This window comes from Gopherus flavomarginatus, chromosome 2 (genome assembly GCF_025201925.1).
Source record: "Gopherus flavomarginatus isolate rGopFla2 chromosome 2, rGopFla2.mat.asm, whole genome shotgun sequence".
Lineage (NCBI taxonomy): Eukaryota > Metazoa > Chordata > Testudines > Testudinidae > Gopherus > Gopherus flavomarginatus.
The window spans coordinates 252,038,790-252,051,216 of NC_066618.1; the positions used below are offsets into that span (position 1 = coordinate 252,038,790).

The 12,427-nt window shown below is 42.3% G+C and overlaps 1 protein-coding gene across 4 annotated transcripts in view; it reads left to right on the forward strand.

Annotated features, from left to right (window-relative positions):
- The window catches only part of WWP1 (WW domain containing E3 ubiquitin protein ligase 1), a 186,437-nt gene that overhangs the window by 71,621 nt on the left and 102,389 nt on the right, over window positions 1-12,427 (forward strand). For 3 of the 4 annotated variants that reach the window (XM_050940711.1, XM_050940710.1, XM_050940712.1), the window contains exons 9-10: window positions 2,164-2,277; window positions 2,886-3,060. In XM_050940711.1, the coding sequence (XP_050796668.1) occupies window positions 2,164-2,277; window positions 2,886-3,060 (289 nt within the window). The remainder of the gene's footprint in view (window positions 1-2,163; window positions 2,278-2,885; window positions 3,061-12,427) is intronic. The other variant, XM_050940713.1, reaches the window with a different exon arrangement.

Consider the following 12,427-nt stretch of genomic DNA (forward strand, 5'->3'; position numbering starts at 1 on the left):
GATCAGATAGTAAGTTATATGGTTTCTTTTCTTTGGTATTTACATGTCTATAGTTGCTGGAGTGCTTTGATTTGTATTCTTTTGAATAAGGCTGTTTATTCATATTTCTGTTAAGCAATTAACCCTGTATTTTGTCACCTTAATACAGAGAGACCATTTGTATGTATTTTTCTTTCTTTTTTATATAAAGCTTTCTTTTTAAAACCTGTTAAAGTTTTCTTTACTGGGAAATTTCAGGGAAATTGAGTCTGTACTCACCAGGGAATTGGTGGGAGGAAGAAATCAGGGGGAGATCTGTGTGTGTTGGATTTGCTAGCCTGATTTTGCATTCCCTCTGGGTGAAGAGGAAAGTGCTTTTGTTTCCAGGACTGGGAACGGAGAGGGGGAGTCACTCTGTTTGGATTCACAGAGCTTGTGTCTGTGTATCTCTCCAGGAGCACCTGGAGGGGGGAAGGGAAAAAGGATTATTTCCCTTTGTTCTGAGACTCAAGGGATTTGGGTCTTGGGGTCCCCAGGGAAGGTTTTTCAGGGGGACCAGAGTGCCCCAAAACACTCTAATTTTTTGGGTGGTGGCAGCAAGTACCAGGTCCAAACTGGTAACTAAGCTTGGAGGTTTTCATGCTAACCCCCATATTTTGGACGTTAAGGTCCAAATCTGGGACTAAAGTTATGACATGGTGATTATTTGCTTCAGGTTGGAGGGGCTGTCTGTAAGTGAGGATCGGCCTGCTTTCCAAAGTCTGTGAGAGTGAGGGACCATTTTCCAGGATAGGTTGTAGATCGTTGATGATGTACTGGAGAAGTTTTACCTGGGGGCTGTACATGATGGCCAGTGATGTTCTGTTGTTTTCCTTGTTGGGCCTGTCCTGTAGTAGGTGGCTTCTGGGTAACTGTCTCACTCCATCAGTCTGTTTCCTCACTTTCCCAGGTGGGTATTGTAGTTTTAAGAATGTTTGATAAAGAACTTGTAGGTATTTGTCTCTGTCTGAAGGATTGGAGCAAATTCGATTGTATTTTTGGGGCTTGACTGTAAACAATGGATCGTGTGATGTGTCCTGGATGGAAGCTGGAGGGTGAGCATGCGTGCCTGTGGTGGAGACATTGATTACTGTCGGGGGGGGGGGGGTCGCTGGGCATGCATGCCTGCCAACAAGCAAGAGAGACTCTGTCCTTCTCGCACGCTACCACGGCTTGCTGGGGGAGTGGAGACGTAGGTCTTTTTAATTATGCAGACGGAAGGCTCTTTCTGCAAGGCAGAAATGTAGCAGCCTGCTTGCATAGTAATGTGGTTAATGTTGTTAGTTAACTGTTCCTATTCTATAAACTGTTCCCATTCTCCATCAGTTCTCACAGGAGCATAACAATTGTAAAAGTTTTAAGGCCCCTACATTGCCAGAGTGATGTAAAGCCTTATAAATGACAGTAGGGGAATCAGCAAGGAAGATCTATGTGCATTCTGACTTTTTTCCTGTGTCAAAGTGACACAATGGACTTAGATTACAGCTCAGAATTTATTTTATGTACCCATTAAAAAAAAACAAACTTTGAGGGCAAATAAAACAGTTACCAAGCAGTCAATAAAATGTCAGGATGTCAGGACAATCAGAAGCAAGCACTTCCCAAAGTACCCAGCCAGGTCCAGGACAATAATTAGGAAAACTGTATGACTTTCATGTATGAAACTCTGAGCAATTTAAAATGACATTCTACTTTTTTGTTTTTTGGTGTTCTGTAATGTAATTTAAATTCAAATGCAGGATTATAACTGGAATGCAAAGTATTAGTTATCAAGTGTTTGTGACTGAGCTTTCATGTGTTTAGGAAATGCTGAATAGTTGTGATTTTTTTCTGTGTTGTTGGTTAAGTAAATTATCAAAACAATTGAAACTGGTGTGATTATATTGTATTATTTTCACAAAATATGCAGAATTTTTAATTTTTTGGTGCAAACTTCCCCAGGAGTGGAAAGTAAGAAGAATTCATATAAGATAGGACATAATGTGGCAGATAAGCCTTTTGTGAGTGGGCAAATTTGACCCTTAGCCTTTAGAGTAAGGACTGGGATTGGATAACCCATTTGTTCACTAGCAGACTTTTTTTTTTTTGCGCTTGTCTGAAAATTTAATCAGAAGGCAACATTTTCGTGTTGTTTTTTGTTTAAAGACATGTCTTTTGTTTAAGATGGGAACAGAGAAAGGATCCTCATGGTAGAACCTATTATGTTGATCACAACACACGAACTACGACATGGGAAAGACCACAGCCTTTACCACCAGGGTAATGAGAGTTTATATACTACTTTGAATGTTTTACTTACATTAGTACCAAAAAGTATTTTTATTGCATTTTGTAATTACATGAAAAAAATATCATTGTACAACTCGTATTTTTTCGAATCAGAAGTTCATAAAAGCAGTACCACACATGTATTGCAATACTTCCCGTCCCCAAAACAAAATAAAAAAGCATAAATCTTTACCAGATAATGATCAGGATCATCATAGCTACTTTTATGTGAATGTTGGTGGCACATCTATAGCCTGTGCTGATCTTTTGCTGCTAATAATGTTGAATTATTTATCCTTTTATTTAATGTTTAAATTTAGAGTACTTATTTTATGACCTTTTTGGTCTCGCTGTGCAGAAGAATGGTTGAGACTGTTTGTTTCCCTTGGAAGGCTAACAGTTGTTTCTAGAAATTTACATAAAGTCTCAGAAACAGAACACCAGTGTGTTAGGCAAAAGTTTTAATTTCTGCTGTATATCTCTCATCTCTATGTTGGAACTGAAACATTAGCTAAGAATTTAGTGCACCACAGAAAATTAGCTTTGTACTTTTTACTGAAAATTATATAACTATTAACATTAGTATTTTTGTTTGTTAGCTGGGAAAGAAGGGTTGATGATCGTGGAAGAGTTTACTATGTGGATCATAACACAAGAACAACAACATGGCAGCGACCAACCATGGAATCGGTCAGGAACTTCGAGCAGTGGCAGTCTCAACGTAACCAACTACAAGGAGCTATGCAACAATTCAACCAACGATACCTCTATTCGGTAACTTTTAGTAAGCTATAAAATGTTAGGAGATATTTTTAACTTTACTGCTCCCAATGGCTTCAGAATTACGCAACTGTATGTATTGTGAGATGTTCATCTGTAAAGAAGGTTAGCATCACTAACTTGAATAATGGGTTCTATTTTAGAACCTGTACTTCTAAAACTACTACCTGTGCAGGATTCTCACTGCTGGGTCTCCGCTCTCCAGCTCAAGACCTGTCTGCTTCCCGAGCACTTAAGGTTTATAATCCCTAAGGGCAATAGTAACTGGTACAAGTATACATCAGCTTCTGACCTTAGGGCAAACTTCAGTTCTGCAGCTCAGCCTCTTCTTTGAGTATTGACTTTTTTGGCGCACTTGTCTGAGGGTGTTGTTTTGGTACTTAAGTGTTCTTGATTTTCTTTTAATCACTCAGTGATTCTCAGCTTTTCATCAACATTTCGGTAGTTCGGCTCCCTTACTTTGTTTTGAAGTATCTGCTTTTGTTCAACTGTGAAACTTCTTGCATGGTCTCTGTGTTTCCTCTCAGGGTGTCATTCATTTTCTTAATCCTATAGCTGAGCAGCTTCAAGAAAAGCCTGTTCTTCGGTAGGGAAAGACATTAATGAATGAACAGATTCACTGTATCCTCTGAGAGTTAAGAAGAGTATGCAGGAGTGTTAAACTGTCTACATATACCACCTGAGCAGTCAAATATTATGGGGATCATATCCAGACTCTCACTGAGGGACCCCTCTAGGAGACCCTTATAAGATTGATATGAGGCCAGAGGCAGTGTGTGTGTGGTGGTGGTGGGGATACAGGGTCAGGTACCTCCCCAAATTTCTGCCTTCTATGTACCATACAGGTTTTCAAATTGTGGGGTGCATGGTCGGGTGCTCCCTCGGCAGGGTGGACGACACAGGTCTGAGCCGCGCCGCTGACGTGCTCTTGCCCTGTCCCCAAAGGAGCCCAGTGCTGGCTGGTGACATCCCCTAGAGTAGGCTCCTGCCCATGGGCCCTAGCTGTCATGAGATGTTCCCCGAGGCACTTGATCCCTACTGCCTTGCTGCTCATGGCTCTGCTGCTACTCCTCAGCTCAGAGGCAACATGTGAAGCAGTCACATGCGTCCTCCCCAGCATTTAAATTGTGCCTCCCCTCCCCCCAATCAAGAGTTGTGCACTGTCTCTATATGAGGATGAACTGGATGCTTCAAAGGAGAAATCATTTAATTGTAAGCCTGAGCCAATTTCAGCCTCTGAGCACTGGGATTCAGGGCTTTCACTTCCTGCATTAGTACAGCTTGCTCTGAGCTCACTGGGTTAGCTTTCATCACCAAAGCATCCTGTGACATCCCGTCTGAAACAGAAGATTCAACTATGCACTTTAAGTTGACTGTACTCAGCCCCAGTTTGCCTAATGAGGTACCACATAAGAAACATCAGGAATGGGCACAGAAAGATATATCTCTGGTGAGGCCCTTGACTCCTGGCTGCTCTGCGTCAAACCCTCTGGTTTTATCGCTCTGTTTAGCTTTCAGGAGACAGAGCCAGTGTGAGACTCTGCGATGTGCATCCAGGGACCTTACTAAATTGCTCCAGATTATCTCCAAGGCTGTCCTGAGGGATGCAGTACCATCTTTGACACTTGTCAGAATTCTCAACACAGTTGGAGTGTGTTTTGCTCTGTTGATGTACAGAGCATTAGCCCTAGTGCTGGTATTCCTGGGATCTTGTGCCTAAGATCTTAGTGCAACCAGAATTGACACCTTCTGAGACACTGTCTTGAAGCTTCTGGCACTCTAATCAATTGTCACCTGAATGGGTGCAGGGTGATGATCAGGGAGATGGCTGTTACTTGGACTGGGGAGAACTGGGCAAGTCTTCTGATGCCAAATATATTTCTATTTCGTCTAATTTCTTTAAAAGCTGGCTAAATTGGCAGATTTTGAAATAGCGCCACTCCAGCCATCTACACAGATCACAATTGCTCTCAGAAGGTTCCTGCTCCATTGCACCCTACTTCAGACCATTTCATGAAGATATATCAGGACACCTCATCTGTCCTGTCTCTAAGATTTTTCAGAAAAAGTTTTGTTCTTTTCAAGGTCATCACATATTTTCCAATGGGAGCTTGCTTGTCATGATAGCTTTGGATGTGGCCAGAGAGAAGACTAAGGAAACGCACCTTGAACTCTGATGCTAGAATTCATTTGTACTAAGAGGTTACCAGTCAATGACTGCAGCCATTCATGTCGTGGCCTGCCAGGGTTTCATGGTCAAAGAGCGGGTATAACCTTTGGGAAAATAGCCCTTTGGTTTTGTCAGAGTCCTTCCCCATGACAAGTATCATGAACTTAAATGAGTATAGGAAGGATGCGTGGGCCTGTCCCAGCATTAGGAGCATGTGGCCTTAGATGCGGGTGAGATAGCGGTGAGAGCAGAACTTGTCTGCAGGTCTCTAGCTTCTGACAGAAGGTTAAAAAGAAGAACTCGAGCACCTACTCTACATAAGGACAACCTTTTTCAGGAACAGATGGAGGACTCTTTAGAGAAAGTGAAAGATTTGGCAGTCATCCTGTGTTCTTTATGCCCGAGTCCCATCCTCTGGGCGCTGCCTGTGGTGTAGGAAAAGGAACTTTGTACTTAAAAACCTTGCTTTCACATTGAAGGTTGGTCCCAAAGGCACTGTGGCATAAGCCCCTTTGTGAGAACCAAATGTCCAGTTTTTCTTTAAGGAACCTGTAGTTCCTGCTACATAAATCCATCACAACACTCCCCAGAATTGCAATTTTTCTCAGTTTTTAAAAGCAGGGCAAGGAAAACCCACGTGAGTAAGCTCAAACTCCTGATGATGAAATGATCTCTTTGCCTGGCCTCAGACTCATGTCAGGAAGCTCTCCCCTCCCAACCCACTCCCATATATCAGTCTCTGATTGAGCACAATGCTCGGTCTACCTTTTCACTGCAGTTGCCCAGACCTTCGGGGAAGAAGTTGGAAGGTTCTGGGAATGCTCTCTAAGAAGAAGAGTTCTAGTTCTCACAAATAACCTACATCTAAAAGATCTCAATCTCTGGAAAGATTAAGTGTTTGAGCCCTCAGGTACTAGTCTGGGTAGCATTAAGACTCCGTGCTCCTAAGACTCTGAGCTCCTCTAAGGGCCATGACCCGAAGCATGCTTCAATACTATCAAAGCATGACTGGAGCAGCAGGGAAAAACAGCCTACTTCTAGCAAGTTGGTATCAGTGGACCTCCCACCACCTTCTTCGGTACCCAACATTATGATTCTTTTGGTGCCTCAAAAATCCAACCATACACCTCAGCCAACAATCACTTTGAAGCAGTCAGCATCATTAATACCATCAGATTCCACTGCAAGGGACCTACCTAAGTAGACCTTTACCTGCAGTATCATTAGTTCATGAGATACCATAGGAATTTAGATATTCCAGAGACCTGTTTGTGTTGGATGAGCTGGAGTCTTCTCTCTTGATGGATACCGAGCACCTCTCGGTACTGAGATCTACACAGTCACTAGAATTACACTTCTCCCTAGTACCTCCTGGTTCTCCATCGTTTTCTGGTGGAGATGCCCCTTTTGATGTTGAAGAGGACCTTTCATCAGTCTCTCACATCTCAGTATAAGGCACTCCCATCTGCCATTATGAGAATCCTATTGTATTCCACTGTGGGTTTATGCACGTGTCCAGAGCTGAAGAATTTAAAAGTAGTGTCTGCTGGCCTGTGTGTGTAACCAGGCTCATCTTGTGCCTCCATCCAGGGATAAAGGGCAGGGAGGACTGACCATCTCTCTAGTTCCTTTTCACTGCCACGCAGTTTGGATCGGTGTCTGTAGCTTCAGCCTACAAAATAAGATTTAGATTTAGCTTTATAAATAGTTTTAACAGTTTGTGTACTCTCTTTGGTGAAACACCCATACCCTGTTTGGGTACTGAACTATGCCCAGGACTCTGGGCTTCACACATTTTGTTTCCTGCCCGTGATCCTTCTCCATTAGAAACAACCACTAGCTCTGCCTGTACAGGTGGTCCACAGCTTACGCAAGACCCGACTTAATGCAAATTCGCACTTACGGAAACAGTTCCATAAGCCAGAAATAGGATTTTTGAGTTGTGAAAATGTTTGCGTCACGTACAGGTGTATATGTTTCTGACTTACGCAAAATTCGAGTTAAAAAAGTCTTTGTGGAATGGAATGATTGCTTAAGTCAGGGGCATCTGTACTGCCTTTGGGAACCCCACATCGTGGTGAGGTACAGTATCTGCCAATCATTCTCCAGCCGTACCTGAGAAGGGCAGGAACTTCATCTCCAGAAATATCTCATGGAGAAGGCCATGAGGCCTCAATTAGACCCTGGCCAGGGAAACCCCTTCCCCACATACATTGGTCTCATTCAACAAGGAGTGCACCTACTACTGTAAAGTCCACCAGGAAGCACTCTCATAAGCATGAGACCAATTCTTCCTCTAAATTCATTTCAGAGAAGTCAGATTCATCTCTGAGCAAGCCCATCAGCTTGGTGTGTGAGGACTTAGGATGTCATTAAGTCCCAGAGACATGACAATAAAGCCCCAAAGCATTGGGCTACATCAGTACCCGACCGCTATCCATCTGTACCATCATTCACAGCACTTCCGAAGCCCCAGGATCTGCCAGAAGTGACAAAGACTGATCACGGTCAACTTCTCCTGTCCATGACACCGTCTTCCTTGGCAGCTACACAATCTCCTCTGATTCCAGCAGCTCAGATAAGTAGAACTCTTCTCTCACTGGGGAAATCTGAATCTGTTGCTGCTCCACAGGACATTTTTGCTTTCCTGGATCTGGAATTCCTGACATCAGGCCCCTCTGTTTCCAGAGAGATAACACCATCAAGGGAGATGAGTTTATTGCCTGACCTGTATGTGTACTATAACTCTCCTCCAGGGGCATCAACAGTACTGCCTCTGGAGCCAGAATCAGCCTTCTCTTTATCAGGAGATCCTGAACCAGCTGATGAACCCCATCCTACATATCCTCCGCCACCCAAAAGACTTACGTCAGTTTGGGATGAACCTCTGTCTCATCCAACTCAGATTTGTTGTTACTCCATGACTTGGAGGCCTCTATGACCACCTGTTGATCCTTCTTGCTGGCTATATTGGGATCCTGGGGACCAGGACCTCCCTGCAGAGTTGGTCTGATCTGCTAGGGAGTCATCCCTTGCCTCCCCTGTAAGGGGACACTCAGCTCTGCCCCTGGATCCTACAGAGGAGGAGGTATATTACACACTGGATCTGGCAGTTCTGCCATAACAAGCAAGACTGCCATCTTCATCTCCAAACGAAATGGAGAACCCTATGTCTTCTTCCCCCCAGGATGACTTCAGACCTTCTTCACAGAGTTTCTGGAGAACTACAGATGCATCTTGAAGAGGTTCAGGACTCCCAGCACAGAGTCTTAGACATCGTCCACTTGTCTGGATCCAACAGCATAGTTCTCCCTATTAATGAAGCCATACTGGAGACAGCTAGGCAGGAGTGTGCCAAACTGTCCACTTGCATTCCCACCCACAAAAGGACGGAGAAGTGTTACTATGTGCCAGCCAAAAGGACAGAATTTTTGTTTTCTCACCCCATTCCCAACTTGGTCCAAACTTGTGGTGGTTCGGTCTTCTAGATTGGATGCTGCCCTTAGAAACAGAGTCTTGTCTTTAGTCTTGGACTCGGCTCTGAAGCTCCTCTTTCCAGCTGGGGGTAATGCTCTGTAATTACCTGAGGTGATGTCTGTTGGAACACTACTTGAAGAATGAGGTTACTCATCTTGTGCAGTAACTGGAGTTCTTTGAGCTGTGTGTTCCTATGGCTACTCCATTACTCACTCTCTTTCCCCTCTTCTTCAGAATTTCCTCTCTGGGGTTATGGGTTGGAGATGGAGCTGAGGTTCACGTATATAGCCCTGTATAGTCTCAGTGCAGGACATAAGGATGTGTAGGACTCCTGCATGAACCATATGGAAACTGTTGCTAAAAAATTGAATTGAAGGCACATGGGACACGTGCTGCCTTGAAATGGAGCACCCAGAGGGATATACATCTAGAAGAATTTCAGTTCCTGTAAGTAATCTTTCCTTATTTTGTATACTTTTTATCATGTCCTCTTTTTTGTTCTCCCTCTTTTAAGGAAAAAGACCCCATTCTTTTTCCAGTCTTTCTTGAAGTGCAGTGATGGTGTGCAGTCATCTATAAGCGAGTGATTTGGTGCTTTCCTATGCTAAGGTTGTGCTTAGGTACCAAAATATCTTAAGAACTTGGGGTGTTCTGCTTGTTTTGTGCTATGAAGAGCTGTGGAGTCATAGGAATGAGAATCCTGCAAGATATTAGAGAAGTAGAAATACACGGCAAGTCATTTTTCCCTCTCGTGATCCTTAAATAGCAGCTGATGCTTTGAGACACTTTTTGAAAGAAAACATTCTATTTTCAAACAAATATCTTCATTTATCACTTTTTCTCTGTATTCTCTGCTAAAGGCGTCTGCTTATATGCAGAATTCTTAAGAGTTAATAGGTTCTAGGAGTTCATCTGAGGCAAAAATCATTGTTTGTAACACCCAAATGTGATAAGCATAATTATGATTTCAAGTAGTATATAATCAGAAATACTGATGCACTCTTAGGAAACAAAGATACAGTTTTGAAGCCATTAAACTTAGCGCTCAAAAAAAGAGAGACGAGAAATGTAGAAAATGTTATGTTGGCAGGATTGTCTATTGTTAGTACAATGTATTTCAAATTTTTATAAAAGGTGCAATTATTTCTTTAATAAAACAGAAATAGGAAAACAGTATAATATGTAATTGCACGTTTCTATTTACTAATCAAAGTACAATATTTATAATCAAAGTACACTATCTGTTCATGGAATGATATCTTCATCTAAAATATGGTCTGCCTTTGCTTTAATGATATCTTTTACCATTATCACTGATTTTCAGGCCAACTTGAAACATGTTTACTTTTTTCTCTTCAGAATGCGTTAGGCAGCCGTTACAATGTGTCCTCTCTGATCTTATATTCACCAGTCCTAATTTGGTGACCCTTTTTATGATCTGTCAATCAGACACCAGTGTTCAAAAAGGAAAGAGAAATTGGGTGTTTGATGGCTTACTTGCTTCTCTTCACAACTGCTTTCCATATATTTGTCATGTTCAGTGGATAGTTCAGTTGCTTTAGCTACAGTTCCCGTCAATGGTAAAACAAAAACGTTGAAGAACGATAATAAAATAAGAAACAAAGACAAAGGAGAACACATTTGTTGACTACAGCGCTGCTGTAGATCGTCAGGCTCAACGGGTAGTGATCAATGGCTCCATGTCTAGTTGGCAGCCGGTATCAAGGGTTGGTCCTGGGGCTGGTTTTGTTCAATATCTTCATTAATGATCTGGAGGATGGTGTGGACTGCGCTCTCAGCAAGTTGGCAGATGACACTAAACTGGGAGGAGTGGTAGATACACTGGAGGGTGGGGATAGGATACAGAGGGACCTAGACAAATTAGAGGATTGGGCCAAAATAAACCTGATGAGGTTCAACAAGGACAAGTGCAGAGTCCTGCACTTAAGATGGAAGAATTCCATGCACTGCTACAGACTAGGGGACCAAATGGCTAGGCAGCAGTTCTGCAGAAAAGGACCTAGGGGTTACAGTGGACAAGAAGCTGGATATGAGTCGACAGTGTGCTCTTGTTGCCAAGAAGGCTAATGGCATTTTGGGCTGTATAAGTAGGGGCATTGCCAGCAGATCAAGAGACGTGGTCATTCCCCTCTATTCGACATTGGTGAGGCCTCATCTGGAGTACTGTGTCCAGTTTTGGGCCCCACACTACAAGAAGGATGTGTAAAAATTGGAACGAGTCCAGCAGAGAGCAACAAAAATGATTAGGGGACTGGAGCACGTGACTTATGAGGAGAGGCTGAGGGAACTGGGATTGCTTAGTCTGCAGAAGAGAAGAATGAGGGGGCATTTGATAGCTGCTTTCAGCTACCTGAAAGGGGGTTCCAAAGAGGATGGATCTAGACTGCTCTCAATAGTACCAGATGACAGAACAAGGAGTAATGGTGTCAAGTTGCAGTGGGGGAGATTTAGGTTGGATAGTAGGAAAAACTTTTTCACTCAGAGGGCGGTGAAGCACTGGAATAGGTTACCTAGGGAGGTAGTGGAATCTCCTTCCTTAGAGGTTTTTAAGGTCAGGCTTGACAAAGCCCTGGCTGGGATGATTTAGTTGAGGATTGGTTCTGCTTTCAGCAGGGGGTTGGACTAGATGACCTCCTGAGGTCCCTTCCAACCGTGATATTCTGTGATTCTATGTATTTTTATATTACAGAGTAACTGTAATTAATTTGCATGCAGATTAGAACAATTTAGTGCTCTGAGTTTGCCCCTGAAAGGAAGAGGAGGCTATTTGCAGATAAATTATAGAAAAACTATAGTGAGATATTTGATGGTGGATTTTGTTACCCAGGAGATTGGATTAGCTCTCCCTTAGTGCTGAAAGAACCTGTCTGTTGACCTGAGTGGCCAAAAGAACGTCGTCTTAAGATAAGAAATGCAGTCAGGGTACCCAAACAATCTTAACTCTTCCGTGTAGAGATGCCATGAGAATAAAAAATATGAAAAAATAATTGTCTTCAGAAAAAACAGTTCACTCTGTTCTAGGACCACAAGCAAACTTGTCTTAATCGTAATCATATGGTTATTGCATAACATTAATATAGACCAGAGTTAAAGTGGTTTAGGTGCCTTAACTCTGCATTTCTTAGCTTGACAAGTTTGGATTTCTTTTAAATGTAACCTTAACTGAATTTGCTGGGTTTGTAATGTTTGGTTTTGGAATTATTACAACATCTGTAACAAAAAATATGTAAAAATAATAAAAAAGACAACCCAATGCAGCTTCTGTGAAAAAAAATTGTGCCTTCCCAGTCTGTTAATTGTTTGAGACTCAACAAAATAGTAGATAATGGAGAACTATGACATACATTGATATATACATAATTAGAAGCACAGGCGAGAGATGCACAGTTTTCTTTTACACAAGCTATGTTGATTTGTCTGTGTCATAGATGTTTTAAGGCTCTGTTTATCATTTTGCCTATTTTGCCTTGAACTGAAATAAAACTCTCTAATTTGTAACTTCCAGGATCATCTCTAGTGTCTTTTTAAAGCAAGTTACAATATTTGCTCTCCAGGTTTGTAGCTTATTTTAAGAAAAGATGGTATGTTTTTGTTATCTGCTCAGACGCTTCGTTCTTATGTTCCTTCAAAAATCTTGGCTGCATACGTGCCATCCAGTCTGGAGATCTGTAGTGGTTTTGTATCATCAGTTTG